The 25909-nt window shown below is 46.4% G+C and overlaps 2 protein-coding genes across 29 annotated transcripts in view; one reads left to right on the forward strand and one right to left on the reverse strand.

The window, feature by feature from the left end:
- JAG1 (jagged canonical Notch ligand 1) overlaps window positions 1–17077 on the reverse strand; it is a 35398-nt gene extending 18321 nt beyond the window's left edge. The window contains exons 1-3 of the mRNA XM_064415708.1: window positions 16517–17077; window positions 15397–15702; window positions 4666–4717 (exon numbers count right to left, since the gene is read on the reverse strand). Of these exons, the coding sequence (XP_064271778.1) occupies window positions 4666–4717; window positions 15397–15702; window positions 16517–16588 (430 nt within the window). The 5' untranslated portion in view covers window positions 16589–17077. The remainder of the gene's footprint in view (window positions 1–4665; window positions 4718–15396; window positions 15703–16516) is intronic.
- SLX4IP (SLX4 interacting protein) overlaps window positions 1–25909 on the forward strand; it is a 423033-nt gene that overhangs the window by 94983 nt on the left and 302141 nt on the right. For 24 of the 28 annotated variants that reach the window (XM_064415748.1, XM_064415754.1, XM_064415749.1 and 21 more), the window contains 4 exons: window positions 80–11210; window positions 13674–13713; window positions 16356–16508; window positions 23086–23279. The gene's annotated coding sequence lies outside the window, so the exon portion shown is untranslated. The remainder of the gene's footprint in view (window positions 1–79; window positions 11211–13673; window positions 13714–16355; window positions 16509–23085; window positions 23280–25909) is intronic. The other 4 variants (XM_064415724.1, XM_064415727.1, XM_064415733.1 and 1 more) reach the window with 4 other exon arrangements.

The following is a 25909-nucleotide window of genomic DNA, read 5'->3' on the forward strand; positions in this document are numbered from 1 at the left end:
GTCTAAATTATGGCTTGAAATAATAATATTTCACATTTGCTTGGAACATTGTATATATCTGTGGTATTTCACTTTGTAGTCCAGGTCTTGTGACTCAAACGATCTGACACTGCCTTACGACCTGCTGCTACCCTGCACTTGACTGCTGAGTGAAAGTTTATCGTAAAACAGCCAAAATATCCTCGCAGACGGAGTTCAAAACCAGCAGTGAGTACATGGGAGCATAATCCAGCGACAGGAGAATCTGAGGTAGGAAGGCAGTTTGCCAGCGATGTGTTAGCAGCATGTGAAGTACTGGCACCTCTGAGTGTTAAGAATTAAAATGTACTGATATGCTGCTTGTTCTTCCAACAACTACAAAAGAACCTTCTGGGATTTTACACAAGGCAGAGCTGAAGACTAATGAAGTCGCTACTAAAGCCATAAGATGACACATGGGCAGTTTTTAATCCAAGATACTTTAAAATGTATTGCTAAGGACCTTTGATTTGCAGTTTTCAGTAAAGAACTTCCTGACAGGCTTCTCAAGCCTCAGATACCCATTATGGATCCACCACTGGGTCCTGCCTGCTTGTCTGCAGTTTAGAATGAAGTCAAAGCTCTTGCTGCACAGCCACACAAGAGTGCCAATACTCAGAGGTTGTGAGCATCTGCCCATTTTTGGGGGTATTTGTGACTTAAGACTATAGCATTCATTATGTGTTTACAGTGTGAAATTAAGGGCAACAACTTCTTATTCACCTTCTGGTATTTCTTGTTCTATAGTATTTTTCCATTTAAATCAGTTTTTATTATTCACTGGCACTAAGCCCCCAACTCCACAACTATGTGTCAGACTTTCAAATGCAGGCAGGCCTTTATTAATTTAAATCCCATTCACAGGTAATGTGGATGCCTAAGGACCTTTCCATACTGGTACATCCAGAGCAATATCACGCTCTGTGCCGTGCAGGTGTAAGGCTCTTAGATCTCATCAGCAAGATTATTGACTAATTCTAAGAGGTACTTAAGCAGATGCATATCTGCTCCTCTTGAATGGGGCTAGTCTGGCAATTACAGTTCCACTCATGCGTGCTGGAGATGGCTCTGCTGCACTTGCCAAGATTACACTCCATCCACAGCACAGCTGGAAAGCAAAGGCACTTCCCAAACACCAAGTGTGCGTAAAGACATCCTGCTCCTTGGGAGTGGAACAACTTTATCCTCTCCTGTAAGTGGCAGAAGGAGAACGACACTCAATTTAGTTTTGCGAACCAGCCCCCCCACCTCCACCCCCACAATCATTCTTGCTTTTCCAGTCTTTTCCTGTTCCCCCTTGGGAACATACCACTGACAACTATTTCAGTCCTTGGCACTAGAAAGGGAGTTGCCTTGAAAAAGTGATCTTTCCTTCTGCCCCTGCTTTCACTCTTCTCCTATCTGCCAGCTCATCAGGAAGCTTGTCCTTGCTGTACATCTATGACCTCTCACTCCAGCCATCAGCTCTCTGGAGACCTTAACCACAGCCTAAACTCAAACAGAAACACCCTTTTAAGTCCACTGGACTTCATCTTTTTTTGCAGGTGCTCAGATGAAACCCAGCTGCAGTTTCTCTCTGGCTCATGGATAAAATGTCTTCCATTGGATACACATTTTCAAGCTACCCCCATCCACCTGAATTCAAGCGCAGTCTCTCGGGTTTGAGCTCCCTTTCCATTATTCCATTAGCCAGCACCCACAGTTTTCACAATGAAGCGCTGGCATGTTCCTTCTTGTACAAGAGCTCCTCCACCCTCGCCTATTCCCACCTGTCAGTGTGCACTTACACAAGGGTGCTGACCCAGACTCCAGGGGAGGCATTGCAACAGCCCTGCCATTCTTAGCCGCACCAGCCACCGTTTCAGTTTTATAGGAAGCAATCCCCACACAGCAGAATGGTTAAGTAAATAAAAAGCAGCAGTCAGCCAGGCTTGAGACAAAGGGATCTTCTGAACTCCACTGCCTTCATCTGACTCAGAACCCCATGCTTTGATGGAAAGGTTAGAGGAAGCATTAACCCATTAGAAACTGATGAAGTGGAAGAGAGAGGCTTTCTGTACACCTCGGGCTTCCGCTCCACACTTCACTGTCAGAGACTGTTGGTGTTATTCACTTCTTGTGGCTACACTTCAAAGCTCTAAATCCCTCTTTTTATTCAGTGGGCAACTGTATCAAAGGTTTTAGACACAAGGAAATGAGCTATTTTGACTGCCCACCTTTGCCTTTCAGTGCGCCAATGCCTGGAAATTATAACTATGCAGCATCAGGAAGCAAAAACAACAACAGAAAAAGCCCAGACTTCTCTGAGCAGTTTGGGTGGCCAAGGACAGCACAGTTATTTTTGAAAGTCTTTGTTTCAGACAACTTCCAGCCACGGCTTGGTTTACATTGTGAAGTCTCTTATGCCCGCCTGGAATTCACATGCAACTGATACCAGTAATTTACAATAGCTCTTTGACATAGTTTGAGATGCAATGTCAGCCCATTAGCTTTATGTATGAAGCAACAGTAGCAAGATGGCAACCAGACAAGAAGCAGAGTAAGAAAACCATTTGAGTTGAATCTTGGCTCCAACAAAGCACAATTCTCATCAACTTCAACAGGGCCAGATTTTAACTGCAAGCCACTCTTGGAAGTGAGACAAGAGAGAATATGTGGTAAAGCGAACGTAGGAGGAGAGGAATGTAGAGGGGAGAAGGAAGCATCCACTCGAGGATCTTCTAACAACTGCATTGATCAGAGGATGCTTTCAGAGCTATTGAAAAGCCACACAAGGCCACTAAACCCACTTTTATTGTTGAGAGCTCTCACGGGGTCTTTACGATTCAGTGGCAAAAGAAAATCCTGGACATCAAAAAACCCCTCTCTTCTCATTATACGATGACAATTGTTTAGTTCTAATTGTTTTCTTAACTAGTTCTTCAAGCCTTACTCTGCAGCTCTGGGAAAGCTGACAGTCAAGCCATGCAGCACAAAGGAGAAGTTTTGTGCAGTGCAGCGACTGGAGTGACCTACAGATGGGTAAGTGACAGCAGAGCTGGAGCAGGAATGCAGATCAGGAACATATGCAAGAGCATGTCTGTACTTGGTCAAATGCACTGCTGAGAAATGAGGCAATTTTGTCTGAAGACAATTGTACTTCCAGAACATGAAAGCAAAGAAAGGGTTCATTGTGTAGCTTTGGAAATGAAGTTGTTTCATGAAAAAAGATGAGCTCTAATAATAGTAAAAGTGGCAGAGACCCAGTCTGAAACAACTCTCAGATCCTACTATAAACAAGAATTTCATTTTGAATTCAGGCATCTTCCATTTTTAATATTTCACTGCTGCTGCAGCATCTACTTTCTTCTCCTCCATATAACACTCTATATCCAAGAAATCCCCCAGCCACTGCTCCATGACTGTGCTGGGACAGAGTCTGAAATCACTGCAGGTACTGCAGCAGTGCTGTATGAGGCTGTTGTGGCTACCCCTAACATGCCACATGACTTAGTTCAAGCAACAACTGCTTTTCTGGCATGAAGAATTAACAAGACACCCCATGTACATGTAAAAAAATATAAGGGGCAGATCTACACAGAGTAGTTCCCAAGCTATGCACTCCTCACCAATTAAAACATAAAAGCACAGCACTGTGCACACTTCTCCAAGGCCTTTCTCTCACAAGGCGTGAAGCCCATTTCACTCCTGCATGGCTGCCACCTTGGCACTCCAAAGCAGAGCACAAGAAGCTGCTGTAAGATTTCTGTAAGATGGACCCCAGTGCTGCTGCTTCCTTGCTGAAGGAAAGGCCTGTTGGTGTCAACAACAGCTTTATGAGTTGAGATTCGCACTCTCTCCTGTGGCTTTTACCACACACACACTGTTAAAGCCCTAGGTTGAAATAGACCTGATTTTGTCCACCTCCTTCAGTAACAGCAGGCAAAAAGCAGAGCAGCTCATGTGCCAAGAGACCCTGTGCAGCTTCCTCTAGCCACGGGAAAAGCTGAGCAGAATGGTTCTGAAACCAACCAGAGACATTCCAGGAGAAAGATCCCCACCCTTGATTTTCAGCCAGCCCTACCAGGTGGTGTCTGGTAAATATTTTTTCAGCCCCTGCATATAAACCCCCAGACATCCAAGTCCCAAGGAAGAGCTTGTAGTAACTCCTCTTTCTCATCTACAGTCATTAGATGGATACGGATATCAAGTCTTATGCAGATTTTAAGTTGTTTTCTTTCTTTAAAGCAGTACATTCAGTTTTGAGAAGTGCTTAGTTTATAGAGAGGTGTCAGGTGAACAAGACTTGGGCTTCTGAATATTGGTCCTAATTAAAAAGAACAAAACAAGACCAAAAATGTCAAAGAAAGAAACCTGAATAAATCCTTTGGCTTTTACTCTCCCAGAGGAGAAAGAAGGAATTAACTGCATCTATTTTTAGGCATCACACTGTTGGTGCCTAGGTGAGCAAGCTACTCACCCTCTGCAGGCAATGTGAGTGAGACAGGCTGCTGCAGGGTCTGGAGAACTGCTCCAAGCTGTCTGGGGGAGAGCTTTTCCCTCTCCTTGTGCTCTAACTCACAGCAAGCCGGTGAGGTTCCCAGAGGCCTTTCAGTGCCCGGGACACAGAGGTGTCAGAACTAAATACGCAGAGGAAGGAATACTTACTTGTGGAGTTATCATTGTAATCCCAGGCCTCAACAAGCAATGTGTAGGATCTCTGCAAAAGAGAAATAAAAGTTAGTTTCAAAGCCACACACGACTAAGGGAAAGGAAAAAAACCTGCCAACAATTGTAATTAGAAAAATTCTGGTCTCTACCCCAAAGCAGATACTTGAACACAGAAATAGGTAAAAGATTATGCTTGAGACAAACATGATCTTCTTGAAACCCCGTAAGCTACCTTATCCAGTCTGACTTAGAAGACCTTTCACCTTGGGTAGCTCATCTTTGTTATCATTAAAGCATCTTATGTACTTAACCAGGAAGTACAGCTTTTGACACTGCACTCCAGCCGAAATAAAGCATGTGGGACAATTGCACATGGAAGACAGAAAGCAGTGGGATAGCACAGCAGCACCAAAAACCCCCAAACCAAACCCCCCTCTCAAAAACTGCTTCAAAAGAATTTTAGTTACGGAAAAATAGTCTCGATGTCCCTTCCCCCAGCCATCCTGAAAGCAAGAAGTGTTGCTAAGATTACTGTGCCCTGCCTTGACAGGGCAATCTCCAGGGACTTTGCTTTTCAGCACCCCCTTTGAAAGCTTTGTCTGCACGAGGGCCATCGCAGCTCCCACAAGTATCAGGTAACGGAGGGAAGGACTGATGGATGTGGAAGGGGGTGGGGTGAGAGAGAAGCACTGTAAAACAAAGGCTGAGATCAGCCTCCTTGGAAGAGCAGGGAAAGGGAAGCCGCGCTCTCCACCCGTGTCCCTTCTACAGATGCTCCAAGCTGCCAATGAGCTCTGTAGCACTCCAGCAATAATAATCATAAGCATAAACTGACTGAAGTGACTCCACGGGCTGGAAAGATGCCAGCTATTACATCTAAGCCACCTTTATCTTCAATCCTAACTTGAGAACAAGACCCATTAAAACATCTCCTCCTCCTCCTCCAGCTCTACCCGAGATATTATTATCCAGGCTGTATCTTTCAAAGTTGCCATTTAGCCAGCCACATCCAAACTTACACAATGATTAAAAACCAAAACAAAACACCTCCTCTCCAGAAGGGGGGAAGAAAAAAAAAGCTGAGGAAAAATAAGCAAAAAATATTACTTGAAAAGTAAAAAAATATAACTACAGATAAGGCAACAAATGTAACATCTATCTGGAGAGCAGAACAATAATACGGCAAATAAAAATTCTGTGAAGAGTGTTGATGCTTTGCCATAGCAACTGTGCACTGCAAGGTTTATTTCTCCTTAATTGTGTCCATGTTCAGTCACAGGCTGCTCATTTCTGGTCTGCAGTGCCTCTGTAACAGAGACCAAAATACAGTTCCGAGAGTGAGCTGCTACAAGGTGCACAGGGGTAAGGCAGACCTCAGATTTCTGAAGAGGAGAGGAAACAAAAAAGGAGAAAAAAAAAAAGAAAAAAGAGAACAAGAGTTGGAGCAGACTGCTTTCTCACGACTGGACACAGCATGAGGCTCTGAATGAAAACCCAGTTTGTGATGGACACTGGCTTGCTGTATAGCCTAAATATGTTTCATATTCAAAGCAGACCAGGACTCCATTCTGTTCACTGATAACTGTGGGAAAATGCTTCCAAAAGTAAGCAAAGCTGGGCAAGCCAAGACATGCGCTCAAACTTCTATGCAGAGGCTCCATTGGCCTGAACCATTTTTGGTTAATATTTCATGAAAAGTTATATGTTACTTGTTTCTATTCTAGACCAAGTCTGACAACCTGAAAGAAACTCTGAAAATCAAATAAACCAAAATGCAACTCAGTCATCTAACACTGCTTAAAACAGATTTAAAAAATCCTTGCACAAGTCAGTGGTGAAAAAAAAAGAAAGAACCAAAACAAACAAACAAAACCAGAATAGAACTCCCGAGCCATATTACAGATGCAGATTGCACTATCTTGGGTGCTTCCTCAGTGGTTTAATTACCAACATTAAGCAGCACAAGCTCAACATGTTACTACAAGCTTGACAAAAAATATTATGATATAGAGAATGAATGATGGCAACTAGCACTACTTCCAATAAAGTTAAGGATGTTTTCCTTTCGGCCTTGCATAATTGTTTTGGAAGATATTTTGTCTAAACTCATAGCAACAGTTCCCTGCTGGTTCTCAGGACTATTTACCAACACACCTAGCCCTTAAGGAAAGGCTGAATCCTAGCTGTGAGTGCTACTGTTGCTAGATACTTGTGTGACCACTTTCCACTACCACACAGGAGTTTGGTTAAAAGAGAGGAGATGCTTCAGCTGAACTGGATGGAAACAAAATGCAGAGGCGACAGACCTACCCTGGCAATTCCATTGTTTCCAACTGCCCCCTCTCATTTAGTCTAAATGTATTAAATGAAGAGTCCCTGTCCTGGAAAAGGGTGATATAAAGAATGGCATTTGATCCCTTGGCTCTGTCCCTCTCAGCATGGGGAAAAGACCAAAAAAACCCAAGACTTTGTGTTCAGGATGGGACACTTTTAAACAAAAGCCACACAGACACCAGAGCCTCACACCAGTAGCAAACCCCCTTCAACAATCCAACTATCACATACCTCTAGCTAATTCCCTCAGCCCCCCCAGAAAAGCAGTTCTGTACAAGGCTGCACTGTTGAGATTTTTTAGAAGTGCATATCATCCCCACTCTATAGATCAAGGATTCAGATATCTCAGGAATGACTGCTCACAGTGTGGAGGTTTAAGTTTTCCCATGCCCATAGATGACCTCTGCCCATCTTTGAATAAATATATATATCTAGACATAAGAATTCCACATCATGCACCTTATTCCATCAAAGTGATGTCCTAGGCAACAAGGCAGCAGTGAACTTTCCAGAGTCACACCCAATTAGCCACTGTAAACCTGAGCTTGACCAGAAGGCAGGGATTCTGGCTTGAGAGGAAAGGCAGCTTGAACGGAACAGCAAGTCCTTAAACTTTGCAGATCAGTCCAGAGGCTGAAAGGCAGCATGGCCAAATTTAAGCAGAACTTCAGTGAGTGAAGCTAGGAGAGGATGGAAATGGTTAAGTTCACTCTCCAAGAAACAAAGCAAGCATCAGTGTGCAAGAGCTGTTTTCCTCAATGACACGACACTGTGTCTTGATCCACTGATAGTACAGCTCAAGAGACTGTGCAGACCCAAAACTCACCAGAAATTGTCTCTTCTAAGGATCTCAAAGGGCAATGCAACCTCCTTTCTGGTTATTTAAATGAATCCTGGCAGCTGCAGGTAAACAGGTGTTTAAAGCTCTCTGCTTGATTATCCTCTTCCCTCCCTTCATCCAGACATCCACCCAAAGGAGGTGCTTTTGTACTCAGGCTTCTGAAGGCACTCTGCGAGTCAGTGGGCCAGAGCAAGATTAAAACATCCGGCTCCTCAGCGAAGTGCTGCCTCCGTTTTCAAAGGGCTCGCAACCCGTCTAACTCCTTTCCCTCCTACCCCTGTGGTTAGAGCATGCAAGAGCCTTGCTGAGCATGTGAAACCATGACTAGACAAATGCAGTGGGAAGTTTTGCATTCAGAGCGCTGCGCCTGCTCCTCCTCTGCCAAACAAGGAGAGCAGGTTAAGCCCAGCCGCCTTCTCCTCACGCTCTGCACAGCTGCGAGCACCGCCTGAGAACCGAGCTCACACACACCCTGTCTGCACCAGGGCGGGCGCTGAGGACACGGCACAGCCGGCCACAGGTGCCCAGCTGTGACACGTGCAACAGGGAAACTGAGGCACGTTTCAGCGTGCCCAGGGAGGAGGGCATCTCTGAGCAGGGTTAAAGCTAGCCACAAACCCACTTCCTCTGACCATCACCAGGACTGTCACTCCACGATGACAACACAACTGTGCCACGGTCGGTCAACTTTGACAACTGAATGTCCTTCAAAGGAGTTAAAGGCAACTGGCTCCTCACCCAGAGGATATGCGAACATACTCCAGAAAAGGAGGAAAGCCACCTAACCCTCTTAACCTTTTGTGAAATGGAACATCATCAGGAAGCTCTTCTTTGGGACAGTCTACGTAAGGACAAGACAACACCCTACAGAGCTGTTACTCCCTCAACCCGGTGAATATAAACACAGCCCAAGCCATGGCAATCTCTCTCACGCCTCAAAGCCTATGGCCAAGAGCTCTGCTGAACCCCGAGCAGGCAGCCCAGCCAAGAGCCTCATCAGAATATGCCCACACCAAACACAGCAGCTGCTCCTTTAGGCTTCATTCTGAGCAGCTCCTTTGTTGCTCTATGTGCCAGTAAACCCTGCACTGCCACAGAAAGGAGACACGAAAACTAACTGAACCATAGCAGCAGCGCCAGGAGAGACCTGCCCCCCGTCCTGCCTTGGCAAGGGAAGGCAGCAGCCGAAGTCAAGACCTTCGTGCAGCACCACGGCCACCCTCCTGCCAAATGATGAAGGACACAAAAGTACCGCTATCCAAACTATGCATGCGCTTAAGCATCCAGCAAACCAGGCTGATCTCTGATCTGGCAAGCCTGCTGGAATAATGAGTATCCTGTGAATACATAATGTGCTGAAGTTGCCATTGTGTGAAGTAAGTCCATGGTTTGTCTGGGAGCCGAGCAATGCTGAGTCTACTGCTGCTTCCTGTTGCTTGTCCTGTATTAGCATTATTTTTGGATAGGCCCCATTATGTTCTGTAATCCTCACTGCAGTCAGTATGGCCACACTATTGTTCTTGGTTAATATTAGCAGTCAATGCCTCTGTCTGGGTGGCCGGACTACAATGTATTCCAATCGTAAAACTAGCATGCATTAACGGGACAATGTGCTGGGCTCGGGGGGAGACTTGGGGTCTTCCCTCCACCCCCTACCCCCTTCTTTAAAACAAAAAAAAAAAAAAAAGGTAAAAAAAAGTATACTAGCTTCTTCCCCTTTTCCTCCTCTCTTTTTAAACTAATGATTTCAAGTGATCTCACCTACCAGGGTGCCTCATACAACAGCAGCATTTTAATCTGCACCTTATCTAGTTACGGAGTTATTTTCTCACGGAGCCCCACTTGTCAAAGAGCAGCAGATAGGCCAAAATGTCAATGGTTGCTTTCAACCTTCCCCAACAAGCAGATTACCTGCCCTTATCAGTCCCCCTACCTGTTTAAAGCATCCCACTGATAATTAAATGCACCAGTTACAAAAGGGTGGCAAGGTTAATAGACAGAATACCTAGTAGCCAGCCAAGCAAAACAGTCAGGTTCACATGGAGCAAGCCTGAACAAGAAGCCTTTCTACTTATTTACCTAAGTGCCTAAGAACTGGGTTGAGCTGGTAAAGGACTCTGGATGTTTGACTATTTACAAACCACTTTAACCACTTCTATCCACTTTTTGCAGTTTCTTCTGAACACTACAAGAATAATGAGTGTAATTTACGCTGCAGAATAGTGACCACAGAACCATGAGCTCCACAGACTAACAAGGAACAAATGCAACAGCTTCTAGTTTTGACATCTTTCCTTGTGTTAAAACACAGGGGTTACCAGTTCAATTATTATAACTGAGTCAATTAACACATAAAATTTCTGTTCATCTAGAGAAATTCAAAGGCAAGCTTAGTTTCAGTTTCCAAAACCAATCGTGTCATTTGTGTTATCTACTGAGATACCTCTCCTTATCTACAGAGAAGTACTTTTAAGAACTGTAGCTTAAGGCTTTTGCTTCGCAGGGCATCAGAACTGCGGGAGTGAAGCTGGAACAAACAGCTCAGACCCAGGTTCAGCAGCTTTAGAACCAGCTGACTTCTACTGCAGCCTGCAGCCCACTGGGAAGCGATGTTTCCTTGACTGAACTGCAACTTTAAGCATAAAGCATCGAATTTTTGCAATTCATTTTCAGCCACGCTGACTTCCAGCTGCATAAACAAGCTGACAGTGCTGGATGTGTGTAGCCTGAGAAAGTTTAGGAATAAGCTTCAGTGTCAAGCCCAATCCAGCTGCCACTGAAGTTAAACTGGAGCAGGCCTTTATTATAACAAGAACAAAAATTCTGGAACAGGCAAGATGAGGATTTATTTTTAGACACATTATGTTAATATAGTCAAATGGATTTACCATGAAGATGAAGCTCTGAACTGTCTGGAAGACAAAAAAAACCTCTTTAAACATATAAGAAGTCCAAAACCTCTGAATGGCTGCATCACTTTTCTCCAGTCCTGGGAAAAAAACAGCCTTGTGATGCTAATTATGCTTTAGATGTCACTTAATACTCCCAGCTCTGTTTTGAATAGTTATCCTAGGCAAAACATTACACGTTGAGTGCTAAGATTTATTCTTATATTATTAATCAACAACAAATGACAGAGCATGGATTTGATTAATATGCATCTTGTTATTATAAAAATTTCTTCTGATCTGCCCATGCTCCAAGATGACTTGTCATGCATTGTTCAAGAAAAGCTTGAACAATAATCTAGCATTTGCTTCTATAAGTTTTCAAGAAGTTAACTGGAGGGAGAGAAGAAACAAAATCAAAAGCCGAATTTTAGTGTTACAACTGTAACATACAGGGCTTAAAAGAGAAAATAAAGCAGGTGAGTATAGTGATATTTTTTCTCAGATTCAAAAGGCTGTTACTTTAATATCAGCTGCAGATTAGTATTTTGGACACCTCTTGTGTTAAGAGAGAGGGATTAAGTTCACAAAACTTAAAAAACACTAAAGCTTTTTTACTGTGTCTCTGTAGCCACAAAAAACAATGCCCAATGCCTACCCAGAAAACATATTTTACATCATCAGGAATCAGGACCACTAAGATTTGTCATGAAAAAGGGGCTAGGCTGGCTATTTAATTATTTTTAGGTTGACTATTTTTATTTTAAAGATGTTCAAAACTCTTTTAAATTGTATTTTATGCTAAACTCACTGAGATGCTGGAGGGTTTTTTTCCACCTCAGTAGTTTCCTGGTGTGTTGGTGCAATTGGCCCCAATATTAAATAATTACAAGGAGCATAATTTTGGGATAAACAAGCTGTTTGAAATTAGAGCTATGCATACCAAAGGAATTGCCAAGTTTGACCTTCTTACTCAGTCTCGCCAAACCCCCAAAAGATCTTTCTTTACATAAAAGCAAAGTGTAGGGTTAAGTGTTGCTTAGTTAATTGATGCTCAGCTCCCTTCAAGGTGCAGCACACACCACACTTGGGGTTCTTTAAGAAAGGCCAGAGGTTTGATTCATGTGAGAGAAGAGCATGTGTCTGCCTTGGAACCAAACTTGTTCAGACAGAACTCTTTGACAAGTGGAACATGGAAATGCTTTTGTTCCATACTTTTTTATACAGCTTCATAAAGCCAAGCTTGCCTGTCAAGAAAGTCAGTGAAGTCTCAAAATGAATGTAAGAAGCAAGCCTTGGTGCATTTTACTTTTTTTAATCATCATCACTATTGTCTCAATGCACTGAAGAATTACCAGCTACTGCAGGGGCAGCTTTCTGATCCACTCCAGTTCCTTTATGCTGGGCTGCTGCCCTGTTTCCTAGCAACTTACTCAAACCTCCCATCACTTAAATTAATTTATGGCCCACCATCTCCACACCCATTACTCACAGGGGAACGTATCAAAACTGACAAGAGCAAACCCCATAAGTTATTAATAAGACCCTGACACTTCGAATCTACATTACAACTGCAAGCCCCCTCTAACAATACTTTTAAAGCGCCCCATTCTCTCCCCTTCCTCTCCTGCATCATGAATAAAGGCCTCTAATGCAATGCAACTATTTTTCACAAATGGCATAAGGGGGCAGCTTGACATGGGAAGAGGCTTGTTCTTTTTAATTTTTTTTAAGTAGTCAAGGCAACAAGACTTCTGAATGTTGCTACTGACTCAAGCTGGAACATCCAAGAAAAGCCTCCCTCAGAGCAGAACACAATCCAGAGAAGGGCATGAATTTTCAAGTGCAATATGATTAACACTTTGGTTTAGCTCTTATTACCTCTACTATAATTTTCAGCTGAATGTATTCAAAGATACCTCTCATGATCAGCCACATGGGTAAATGCAATGCTAATCTCAAGCTCTTACTGAAGTCAAGAGTATTCAGCCACCTAAAGAGTTTTTTAAGTTCTGAAATTTCAGCATCAGATTAGAGCTGACTAAATTAAGTTTACTACTTTATCCGTAGAGCTTTGAAAATGCCTGAAATGATTTGTGTACACAATTTTAGTACAAATAAGAGCTTTGCCACATTAGATATTCTTTTGTTCAAATGCCATTTGGAAGTCACAATGGCTAGCATAAAAGCTGTGTCCTGTGGAAGCTAAAGCTGGGAAGCAGGCTTGATAATTGCACACAGACTATCATCAGCATCTCAAAAAGTGCATTTCTGCCTGGGAAAATGCAAGAGCTTATTCCAAAATCCCAGGCTTATGAACCAAGCGTCTCAAGTTGTTGAGTTTTACCCATTTCAAAGGTTGCACTGGAGTTTTGCTGCTGCTGCTGCTCCAAGATTCCAGTGCTGAATGAGATTCAGCAGGACAATAGAAGCATTTCTTTTGCTAAGATGCAGGCAAGCTTAAGAGACTTCTCCCAGGGTCCCCACCCCCAAACCCACCCTCTACACACAGATTTCCCTTCCCAACCCTATGAAGAGAGAGGCTGCTAGAAGGAACATGTTTAGTTTTCACACCATTTTTATACGCATACCTATAGATTCAAGGCAGTCAGGTTACTGGGAGCTAGTTTAAAAAAAATCCTTGATGTACCTGACTTCTCTGACAAAAGTCAAAATCTGCAACACAAGCACTACAGCCATTGGCAGAGCTTCAAATACCTCAGATTTTTACAAAGCCCTTTATCCCTTTGATGGCATATTTGATAACAGTTTTATCTCATTTCATGTTAGGGGGGGAAAAAAAGAGAAAGAAAAGAGAAAGAAATAAAGGATAGACTTGTACTTCCAACAGAGAATAATACTTTTGTTAACTCTGCTATTGTACTTTGTAATACTATCTCCTTAAAAACGGAGACTTAATTTCTGCCTTGTGCCTCTTTCAGCCCTGGATATTCCACAAGTCCCGGCTGACAGCGGAGGCAGGTAGGAGGCAGCACAGGACACTTGAAGAGCACACGGCTGCCTGCAGCACTTGCGGCAGGACCACAGAGAGGGTGTCTACACCACAGCTGGAGAAGGAATGCTTTGGGGCGGGCTGTCCTCCCCCCAGAAGTCCAGGCCCTCCCAGCAGCCAGTCCTTATCGGCCCATGAAGGGCCAAGCTTTGGAGGGTCTAGGCATGCTTCCACCTCGCCAGCTGCGATAGTGGCAGAGGATAGGAAATGAGAGTCACCCCTCCCCTGCATGCACATTCAGGGCCCTCCTCCCCTCCCAAAAATGACCTTAGGCATCTAGGTTAGGGTGACTGGATTTACAAAACTGCTGAGCATCAACATACCCCAAGGCAGTTGGTAGGAAATTGTCTGCTCAGCGCCTTTGGAGAAGGGGTGTGTGTAGCAGGGGGGGAAACAGTTTTGTTTCCTAGGTGATCTCAAAATACAAGTTTTAGGAGCAGAAATTTGGGAGCGTTCAGCGTTCGTACCACAACATCCCAGAGAGGCACCTCAAAAGCCAGACAGGAGCCCCCAGTGCACAGAGCACTGCCAGGCACAACACCCGTGACCTCCTGCCAGCCGAGGCACGGCACCCGTCCATGTCCACAGAGCCTGGGGGCCTGGAGCCTGCCCATGTGGGTCTGGCCTGCCTGACGGTCCTTTTGGAAAGATGGTCCTCACTTCCTCTGCAGGGAGCCGAGGGCCCCTCTGCAGAGCTGACCATCAAAGCCTCAACCCTCCTGAGCAGCCCAGAAGAAACAAGCAGCAGCAATGTCTGAGTATTTTTTCCAGCCAACAACAAAGCAGGATCACCGATGAAGGAAGGGGTCACCCATCCTCCATCTCTTTGCTCCACAGGGCTGACCAGTATTTACTAGAGTGGACAAGGCTGGAAAAGTGCCTGGCAAAAAGCCCCACCTCCTCGAGCCACCGAGTTTTGCGCACAGCTAGAGGGAAGCCAGAATCTCTGGACCACAGGAGGCAGGTAGCCAGGGAAAGGTGTGCTGTGGGGAGGAGTGGGTGAAGCGCACCAAAAGCTGAAGCCAGGCTTTTCTCAGTCTTAGCTTCTGGAGTCCACAAGCACCTCCAAACACAGCCAGCTTCCCAGAGAAGCTGGCAACTACTTCACCAAGAACAGCAAGAGCAGCTCCCATCCACACCGAGCAGTGCAGTGAGATTTCCCCTTGGGAGAAGCAGGAAGCCTTCCCAAACACGCTCCGGGGAAGGAGGCCAGCTATGACACACACTTTTCACACGGGATCCCTCTACAGCCCCTAACCCACTGCTCTTCTGGCTTAAGCCCAAGACTTCACTGGTTAAGAAAAAAAAAGAAAAAAAAAATGAACTTCTGACCTTCTAAGCCTCAAGAGACTTATTCATGCTGTAAAGTGCAGAGATACTGGGTTTGCTTCCCTGACCCATTTAGATCCCCCTCACTGCACATCTGACTTTCAAATTTAACAGGCTGCGCATTGTGAGCCCCAGGGAACAAAAACAAAAACACCACTACATTTTACTCATTTCTGTGCTGCGGATTCCCGACGCTCTTGCCAAGATGCCTGCTCCCTCCCAAATCCTGATCCCTCTTCCCTTGGCACAAGAAGTTAAAGCCCAGCTCGCTAAGGACATCTCAAGCACCATCCAACAGAGCCAGAGCAGCTCAAGCAACTCACCGGCCAGGCGAAGCTGAAGGGGATAACGATCCGGTTCTTTTCATTATTCCGGCTGTACTTTAAATTGAAGGTATTTCCTCCGATGACAGGAGTGGATTTGGATCCGAAGCTGCAAGGACCGCCAGCAGTGACCCGCGATTGATACTCCTTCAGGCAAACTTTAAAATAGGTGTCACACTCGTCTCTGGTGCATTTTTTATCTCCTGGGTTTCGGGTGCCATCGCAGCAATTTCCATTTTGCAGTTCACCATTCACATTTTGCATGGATAAGATCTCCAACTCGAACTGTCCCGACGCTAAAGTCACCTGTTAATCCCAAAAAAGAACCGAAGAAAAAAAAAAAAACACAACAAAAAAAACAAACCAAAACAAACGAACCAAAAAAAAAAGAAAGAAAAAAAAAAGAAACAAGAGACAGTTACCTAACTTTTCTCCCCAAACACAATCTACAACAACTCTGAAGACAGGAAAAAGTAATTCTAAGTGTGCTTTCAAGAAGCACATGCATAATGTTAAAAATAAAACAGAGCCAACCACCCCAAGCTTTTCCCTATCACACATCCATGAGAAGGGCTCATAAATCAGCCCCACTAAATAACGCCATTAATGCCAAAAAAACAACCTTAAGTGCCAGCTCCGAAAAAAACAGCGCGAGGAAGGCTTCCAAATGGTTAGGAAATAAACCTAAACTAAACCAAGAGTGCAAGAGGCGAGGAGCAAGCCCAGCAAAACGATGTAGCTCATGCTGGAAAGGCAGCCTAGCAGCCCTGTGCCTGCGGCGGGGTGCAGCTGAGCCGGGCACGGCGGGAGCTGCCCAGCTGAGACTCAGACCCGCTCATTAACCGCCCCAGCAGCGCTGCTACTGAGCAGATTTTTAAAAATAATAACAAAAGGGGGGAAAAAGTGATTTTTTGGGGAAAATAAAAGCGGTTTGCAGTAATCGCGTTTCTCTTTCCCAGGAATTAAGCCTCGCTGCAAGGAGCGCTCCCGCGTTTGCCATCTCCAGAGAAGTCAGGGCAGCAGCCCCGCTCCGGCCGGAGGAGCCGTGCAGCACGCCCGTCCGGGCTCCGGCAGACCCGCAAGCGCCGCGGAGAGCGGCGAGGCCGTGCCCGGTACGTACCTGGGCCCGCAGCGCCAGGAGCAGGGTGAGGATGGAGCACGCCGCCGCGGCTGCCCGCCGGGGCGCACGCATGCCGCCGCCGCGCTGCCCGCCCGCCCGCCTGCAGGGCCGCCGCCGCCGCTCGCTCCGCGTCGGGACGGGACGGGACGGGGAGGGCCAGAGGGAGGAGGAGGAGAAGAAGGAGGCGGAGGAGCTGGTGGAGGAGGAGGAGGCGCCGCTGCTGCTGCCGCCGCCGCCGCCCCGCTCTAATATACCGCGGCGCACCCGCGCCGGACAACGCCGCTTTTCAAGCGCTTTCAATAGCGCCCCGCTCTTCAATGCAAAGCAGCCCGGCCTCCTTTTATCCGCCTTATTCTCTCGCCTCCCTTCTTTTCTTTCCCTTTTCTTTTCTCTCTCTCTCTCCTTTTTTTTTCCTTTTTGTTTTATTATGGCGATTATTATCCCAGTCCTTTTATTTCTTGCGGCGGAGCCCCTCGCCCCCCCGAGACACACGCACGCACACTCACTCACTCACACACACGCACGCACATGCAGCACACGCACCGCCCCGCAGCCGCCCGCCCGTCTGGGAGCGCCGCCGCCGCTCCGCTTCATCTAGCCCAGGGCGGCCGGCGCATGCGCCCATCCATATGCATGAGGGGGACAGCAGGAGGAGGGAGCAGAGGAGGGGAATGGCACGGGCAGGGGACGGCAGGTACCGGCGGGAGGAGGCGGTGGCGGCGGCGATGGAGGCAGCCGCGGGTCCGCGGCTCCCCCGCCTGAGGGAGGCGGCGCGCTCCGGCCGCCCCGAGGCTCCGTCCCTCGGGAAGCGCCGCTCCGCAGGTGCTTCCAGCGCGACCTGGAGCAGGAGGAGCCGCGCTGAGGCGGCCCCGGCGCTCCCTCAGCGGCGCTCCCGGCTGAGGGCTTTTCCCGCCCCGCCGCTCGCTGAGGGGACGCGCGGGTCCTGCCCGCACGGCAGCCGCTGCCCGGTCCTCCTCGCCTCCTCGGCGCTGGTGGAAGGAAGAAGGAAGCATTTTGGGGGACACTTTTTGCGGTGTGAAACCTTTCCCCTGTCAGCGGCCGGCGGCGGCCGCCTGCCCTTCCCGCCCTTCGGTGGCTGAGGCGGGGCGGGCCGGGGGCGCTGCCGGAGCGGGCGGTGCGCCCTGAGGGGACGCTCAGGTAGCCCCGGCCGGCGCTGCCCTGAGGGAAGCGAGGCGGCAGTCGCCACCGTGCGACTCGTGCCCGCCTCAACACGAGGCCGCGCCGCCGAGGGCCTGCCGCGCTCCAAGGGAGGAAAGATCCCTCGGCTGATCAGTGCCGGCAGCGCAGGGCTGGCAGAGTGCCGACACCATCAGAGACCCTGTGCCCGCGCTGCAGAGCCTCATCCCAGTTTTCAGGTGGGTGCTGAGGTTGCTCTGCCGCACATCCCTTGAGGAGCAAGGTCCAGAGCCACACAGCCAGGTGATTTATTTAAGGGACTCCCTGCCACAGGTTACTGAGAAGCCCAGAAGTTTGCACAGTAGCAAAAAGAGTTCAGACTGGTTCCCAAAGGAAGAGCACACATCAAAGGGCATTGAACAAAAAAAAGAAAACCCCAGAAAACCCCACCCCTAACTTTGTCTCTGGGAAGTCCCTGGGCTGCGGGTCTAGAAGTTGGGTGACTGTGCTGGGAACTCGCTGCATCACTGTCCCTTTCTTCCTGAGGCGCTGGCGACAGGAACTTGGCCTATATGACGTTCGGTCTGACCCAGAACAGCTATTCTTATGTCCTGATCTATTCCACCCTGATCTAACACAGTAGATGTGTGAATGTCTATTTTATACACCAGAGTCAGTGGTACAAAGGAAAACAAGATTTCTGACCTAATTTTATATCCTTTGTTTTCATTTCCTATGGCAAAAGCAAAGTGCCTGTTCTTGGCTGTGGTGAGGTCTGTCCTGTTCTAGGGTGCCCCAGGCTGGAAAGCTGGTGGTATTTGTGCCCCTCACCTTAGAACTGTGCTCAGACTTCCACCTGACTCCTGCAGATCCTGTTCCCATTTGTGAGTTCATGACTTAGATTGCACTCTGGAAATTTTGGCACGCCTGTGAGGTGCGCAGTTGCTGAATACTCCTTCCAGCCTTGCTCAGCCCCCAGGTTCCAGCAGCGTTGGTCATATCTCGTTGGATTCATTAACTTTTCAAAGGCTGGTAGACCTTCCTGGTGTTTAATCTGCAACATGGCTGCAGTTTGGTGATACCAGTGCCTCTCTTCTCTTTTCCCAGTGGGTGTTGGTTAGCTTCCACAGCCTGGTTAAATGTTATTCATTCCCAAGTGCCACACATCTGCTCCTCTGGGTCTTTAAATATCCTGCTGCTGGTGGTATGCTCCGTACCTTTAGGGCAGGTCTGGAGTTGGCCTTTCTGTAAAAGGTTACTCCACCTGTTTGACTCCAGTGCTTAGGAAATCCAGAGTCCTCTTTCCCACAGTGCTTGTGACTCAGCAGTGTAGCTGCCCTCAAACAGAATTACTTGTCCAACAACTTAAAATGCTTTGCAAGCATTAATGAATTAAGTCTCCCAGTGTCTTGAGATGGAGAGTATTAGTGATAGGTAAAGCAAGGCAGAGCATGAATCATGTGCAGAAGTGCATTGCAAACCCTCTCCCTTGCAGCCCTCAAAGAAATGTTGAGCTCAGTGAAATCCCCCTAAACTTATTTAGTCTAGAATTTCCTCCTTGGAGTCGCATCTCTTGCTTTTTTTCTCTGGACTGTCAAGAGCCCAGAGACCCAGTGGCCCCTTGAGCCAGTGCACGGAGCAGTGAGAAGCAGCGGAGCGCGTTGCCTGCAGCCCGAGCATCTTTTCAAGATGTTCCCTTCACTACGGGCACAGCAAGGTGCAAACTGCTGCATGTGCACAGGGCCCTGAACTGCAGTTGCTTGGAGTAGCCAGAGAGCAGTGCACATAAATCCCTGCTGCAAGGCTCTGCCTGCACGTCTCACAAGGTGTGGAGCCGACGTGTCTTCCTCTGTGGCTGCTGAAGAACTTTTCAGCGTCTGGCACTGGGCTTTTTACATTGCGTAAAGTTACTTCCTGCTAATCTTCCTATTCTGACATAATTAGATCACATCCACATTAGAAGCCCTTACAGACATCAAGTGTGCCAAAGCCCAGCGTTACAGGCAGTGCTTCAATTCAGCCTTTGGGCCTGAATCAGCTCCCTAATACAGAGCTGCTCATTGAGGCCACTGGGAGATTGCCCAGGACTTCGGTGGGACCAGGATCACAGCCTTTAGAGGGAGTGTCTGGCTTACGAGGGTCAGGTGTCCTGAAGTCAATTCTTTGTGTGAGGAAAGTTGTAATTTCCTTTTAAAGCTCGGTGACTCATTGAGCCATGGCTGTGAACAATCCCACAGGATTTCCTTAGATTTGTGATACCTGAAGGTAAGCTTGGAATGGCGCCCCTGGAAAAGTTCTTCGTTCAGGGACCTGATGCATCTCCTTTTCAAGTCGGTGACTAAACTTTTGTTTACTACTGTAATGCAGACCAAGACAGTTGCATAATCATAGGGCATTGACACTGCATCAGCCTTCTATAAACCAGTTAAAGGACTACTAGAAAAGAATGTTGACATGTGGAATCTGTGGTCCTAAAGAATTCATAAAGCTCAATGAGCTCTTTTCACAGCAAACGAAGAGGCTATAGGAGCCCTTTGTTCCTCCAGATTTTTATAAAAGTAGTTTTGCTCCTTGAAATTAGCCAATAAAATAAATTTGCTGCAGTTTTAGATGTAAGCCTGGACAAACTGAGTGGAAGAGTGAAATTTCATCCTCTCGGCTAATCCTTTATCTAGGAGTTAAGCTTCCCTGTTGCAAGGAGAAGGACGTATCGCCACAGTCAATCACGGATGAGTGAGCTTTCAGATAAGGCCTTTCCTATAATACACCCACAACACTTCATTTTCCTCTGGCTGTTCTGGAAGTGACCTGCCCACTTGGGCGAGTGTCGCGGAGCAGAGATAGGGACCGCGCCGTGCTGCTCGGCTGACACGCATTTCGGAGCAACACATTCCAGCAGATGAACCCATTTGCACAGTTGAGTGATCTAAACTTAGAAAGCTAATTTCTCTAATTACAAAGTGAGACTGAACTCCTGTAAAGCTTTTCATCACCTGAGTGGAATGGGAATTGCGCTTCCATAATCATTTAATGCTTAGAAACTAATTAGGAAGCGTTTTGTGGGGAAGCCACACCCGGTGTTAGACTATTTCACAAATGGAGCAGGGGAGAAACTACCACTGATGAGAAAGTTGAGCAAGTGGCAGAGGTTAGGAGAAAAAGCACAGTTTACCCAGCACTGAAGAGTGCATTCCCACTTCCATGAAAGCTTCAGTTCTTCACAGTCAGGCAATTTCTTAAAGCCATGTCTTCAGACAAGCTTTCCAAATGTGACAAAAGATTTTGGAGAAGAAGATGCTCTAGTAACCAGAGCCCCAAATCCAGTCTGCTGCCACAAGCCCTTACTTTCCCCCTTTCCCTGGAGTGTGTTGCTTAAGACAACTAAAATTTCAAAGCTGTGCTGTGTTTGTTGTGCATGTGCATTTTGTCACTGTGAAATTCCCACCTTAGTTTTTCTGTATATTAGAAATGTCTCATTCCCCAGAGTGAAAGTGAGGCACTAAATCTATTTCGGAGGATACTCAGAGAACGATTAAGAAGTCTGGGGTACTAGGAAATTACTGCAGTGAGAACCAGTAAAGTCCCTGAAAGAGTTAAAGCTGTAGTACCAAAAAATACATCTGTTGTAGAGCCTTTATGTTTTATCCAACTGTAATTAAGTGAATCCATAACATTATTGCTTTCTGTCACAGCTTAAAATTGGGACCTTACTCCATTCCAGAGAATAGTGCTGTTTCTCCTTCAGTTTCCTTTATTTATATGCACATAAAACTTGCTCTCTGGTTGTTTCTCTGTTAACCCTTCAAGGATCAGATACCTCCACATTAACCTGTGGACCCAACTGCTTTGTCCTTCACTTATCCTTCCCAGGGGTGGGATTCCTGTGCAGCCGTGATTTGATCTCAAATCCCCACTTTCTAAAAGCAGGGAAGAGCTGAGACCACGGTTTTAGATCTGGGTAGGGGTACAGCTTATCAAGGTGGAGTAGCTCCCAGTAGGTGCAAAGACTGTGACACTGAGCAGTGCTGGCACGCCTGTCACAGACAAGATCACACTTTCATTCGATAAGCAGCAACCTCGGCTATTCCTGTCAAAGAGGCTGCGCTGAAACCTGGGCTGAGCCCCATCTCCAGTGAACAATGGGGTGCATTTAAAGAGCTCCAAGTTTCAAGTAGTGTTTTCCTCACAGCTTTCTGCAAAGGTGCTTCTTTGAGCCAATTTTGTTGAGGAAGTGCTCAGACCAATATTCATTTGCTTGTCATGACAGCATCAAAACGCTGAACTTCTCATGCAGATTGTTTTAATTGTTAATTGCATGTGAAAGTATGTGTTCAATATGTTCTCAATCACAAATTAGCCTGTAGGTGCAAGACTGAAATACACAGGAGTGTCATTTAGCTAAGAAAACGTCTAAAGAGAAGAGAGCTGTGATTAGCAGATTTAAATTTTTGAGTGTACAGTAAATGACTTCTTGCCTTTGCCTGCTATCATTCCCCACCTGATCTAATATTCTGGGCCTTGACTTTACGTATTCCTGCATGGGGGATATAGAGGGAGTTGTTTCATTTGGCCTGAATTTCAGCCCAAAACAGATGTGCCTAAATCAAGAAACAAAAAACTTTATGTTAGGTGTGTGTTTAAGTAACTTGCTGCAGTGGCCAGTGGGTTGGGCCACAAAGTTCATTGCATGGGAGTGATGCTGCTGATCTACAGGGGAAGCCCTTTCCTCAGGGAGCTAGGGATGTGCACAGTGGTCTGTTTTTACCTCATCCCTTGGCACTGCTGACTCCCTGGTGGAAGGAGCCTTTTTGCATCAGCTAAATGTTTTTAGATAAAGCACAGGCCACAGCAGGTGGCTGGTGTCCTTGGTAGTACAGATAAAGACAAGGGGAGAAAAAATGTCTTTCTCTGTGTTCATCCTTTACACATGAATGAAAAAAAGCCTCTTGACCATTCTGCGTGTCACAACAGTGCTACTACCTGCAGATGTGCATTGAGGACTTTTCTGTCAGTGATCTTGCAGCTGGAGATCTGACGGGACTGGGTGTTAGAGCCAGCAGCATTTGGAAGAGTCAGAGTTTGCACTGATTTGTGAGTTTTGGTGTTGAAAATTCTGCATTTTGGACAAGATTTGTATCAACACCGTTCATCACTTGAGACTCTTCTAGTCCCACTCTGGAGTTAGCTGTGGTCAAAATGCTTGCAGCTTCCAGCAGGATAGTGGAAAATAGAGCAAATGAGAAGGACTGGAATAAGAACAGTCTAGGGGCATTGGGGAGAGGTGGCAAATATAGGGACTTATTCTTGAGAGTCTGAGCAAGTGCAGCTCCCGGTCACCCTGCCTCTCTGGTTAAAGGTTTGTCTTTGCTTTTTCCACAGTACCTGGAAGGTTTTCCATTCCTGCCTCCCTGACAGCTGTTTTGTCTCACCAGGTTTTCAAGCACAGGGGAAATGATTTTCTCTTCAATTGCTCCTGATCTCAGCCCTGAGGCTGGACCACTTCAGGTGGGGTGAAGGACATCCCTTATTTGTGGCACTGTGGCAGCAGGACAGCTTGGTGAAGACCTGAAAGAAAAGGAGCCTGGCTGTAGAATTGGACCCTTAAAACCAATTAACTTCTTTGAAGGTAATGGCATTACCCAGTGTGCTCCAGCTTTCTGTCTGAAAGGGGCCACAGACTCTTGTAGGTCCACAATCTGCGTGTTGCTCTGAACTGTGGGTTTTTTTCCTATATATAATGATGATTTTTATTTACTGTGGCAGAGAGGAACGAATGAGGATCTGCCACAACTTGAATAGGAGCAATTCCACACCTGTCCCTTTAACTGCACATTTGTGGTTGGCTGCCTTTTATTGTCCTCCCTGCTGTGGGGCAGCATGTGTGAGTGTGTGTGTGTGTGTGTGTGTGTGAGTGTGTGTGTGCGTAAGGATTTCCCAGCCTAGTGGGTGACCCCTCATCTCGCTGCTCCGAGCAGTGGCTTCCATCCCCTCCTTTCTCTCCAATATTTATTGGAAGCACGTGCTAAGGAATCTGTGAGCCTGCAATGCTAATGAGTGCGTGGCATGGAGCGGGGCAGCAGATGCAAAGGGACAGGCACGTTTCCTAATGAGGGACTCTCGAGACCCATCTGTTGAGTCTCGTGGGCCCTCAATGCAGTTTGCTGCCCGAGGTTGCCAGTGGAGGTTTCTTTTCTCTGATGCTTTCAGTTCTCAACAAGTGCAATCCTGTATAGAGCAGCATGTCATGGGGTTAGGTTTTGTTGTTACTAGCAGATAATGTGACTTTGAAAGGAACGCCCCTGCCCCAGCTGAAAGGAGGATAACCCTCCTCTACCCCCTTCCTTCTCATCCTTCTTGCTCGGATCAATAACAGGTCCCTAGGCACAAAGCCTGCATTCTTTTATTCTCAAATTAGAGCAGCTGCAGCAGCACCACCACAGCTCATTGGAAACCTATTAGCTTTTGAAAGACTTAATCCAGTTTGAAAATAACTAGTGTTTCTCAATCCTTCACGCACTCACTCCCGTAAGAGTTCTTAGGCCGCATTGACAGCGGACCGGGCTTATTGTTATAATAACCTGCATCTCTCGCGTGTCCCAGAGGGGCATCAAAGAAGGCAAAATGTCAGTTTCCCAGCTTCACAGGGCCTAAGAACATTGGATTTACTCTGCCATATCACACCCTCTCACTGAGCTCTGCCGCCTACCATCCTGCCTTCAATGGTGACTGATGTCTTGTGATTCATTCTCCAATTTCATTGTTTTTAAGGCCAGAGGGGCTATTATGATAATCTATTTGACCTCCTGCACAACACATTAGAATTTCATCCTCGATGGGATAAAAGCTGGGAGCTGTTGGATTCTTTGATGTGGCTCTGCTGGGCAGCAGTGGAAATTTGGGGTTTTCTGGGGGTACTCTGCTGTAAGGGAAATGTGGGTTATTTCCTTTTTATAAAGCACCTGAAACACAGAGCATATGCGGCAAATGCCTTGCTTTGGAGGTAGGGGAGCTGATTTTACTTGGAAAGAACTTGCTCCCCTGTCTTGATTTCTTGTTTAGCTTCTATATCTCCCCTTTACTCAGGATCTCCCTGCAGAAGAAGCACTTCAAGCTAATTATTCTCATTTTAAAGGTGGGGGTCTGAGCTTCAGAGATGTTTAGGCCTTAAATGCCTTGTGAAGACCATTGCAGTGAGGAAATAGAGTTTTCTTGAACAGGATCCTCAATTTCATGCCCCAAGTCACACTGGAAATCTGTAGAAGATGAGGGAGCTTGTTTTCTCATTTTTCTTGAGTCACAGCCTAGTGTGCTTGCAGGGACATCTTTCTCTGCTCAGACTTTTCCTGTACTGTGCCAGCCCTCAACCTTTCCTGTAAGTGCTGCCAACTGTTATCATTAGCGTTGGTACAGATATTTTGCCAGAGGTGGCTGGGGTGGGACCACCAACTGATTCCCGAAGGCCACTGAACAGCAACAGCTTTTGATTTCTGCTGACCTGGACCAGATTCAGTGTGGTGACCTAGAGCTAAGGGGCTCAGTATCTCATTACTAATCCCTTGAGCTAGCCAATTCCTTCCACCAAGTCAATGTTTTCTAAAGTGTTAAAAGACTTTTCCTGCCTGCCTGCCCATTAAATCCTGCTCTTCTGTCCGTGTCCTTGGATCAGCCTAATCACTGAAGTGGATCAGTTTCAAGTCTTAATGATGCAAGCTGTGGTCCTGACAATGCAGAAGATGGCAGGCAGCACAGCTGAGGCAGGCTCTGCTCGGGGCTGGGCTTTGGGGTAGCCCTGATATGCTGCTTTTGTAGTGCATTGCCAGCTGGGACACAGGGGTTTCCCTGCCTTTAGCTTATTTATCTGAGGTTTACCGTTTAGGTGTGCTTCTGGACACTTCTAATTAAACAAGGATAGAAACCATGTGTTTTCCTGGATTGTCCATTGGCATTGCTTTTTAGGTGCAAGTAATAATTTTCTTTTGTGATATTTTAATCTGCTCACTTTCCTAGATGTGGAATTTGGCTTTGGAGAAAGAACTATATGGAACAGCAACACTGTTTAATGCATCTTTATTATTAAAGTCTTATATCTTAGAGATACAGAGAAATGTGTTTCAAGAGAGCGTGTACAGAAAACCGCATTAGAGTCAGCAATAGCCTCATCCACATACACCTAGTAGGAAACAGCTTCCATTTGCTCAATTTTAGATTGAACACAGAACAGTTTACAAGTGCATATATGTGTCTCCTCTTACAGCA

This window comes from Passer domesticus, chromosome 3, assembly GCF_036417665.1.
Source record: "Passer domesticus isolate bPasDom1 chromosome 3, bPasDom1.hap1, whole genome shotgun sequence".
In the NCBI taxonomy this organism is placed as follows: Eukaryota; Metazoa; Chordata; class Aves; order Passeriformes; family Passeridae; genus Passer; species Passer domesticus.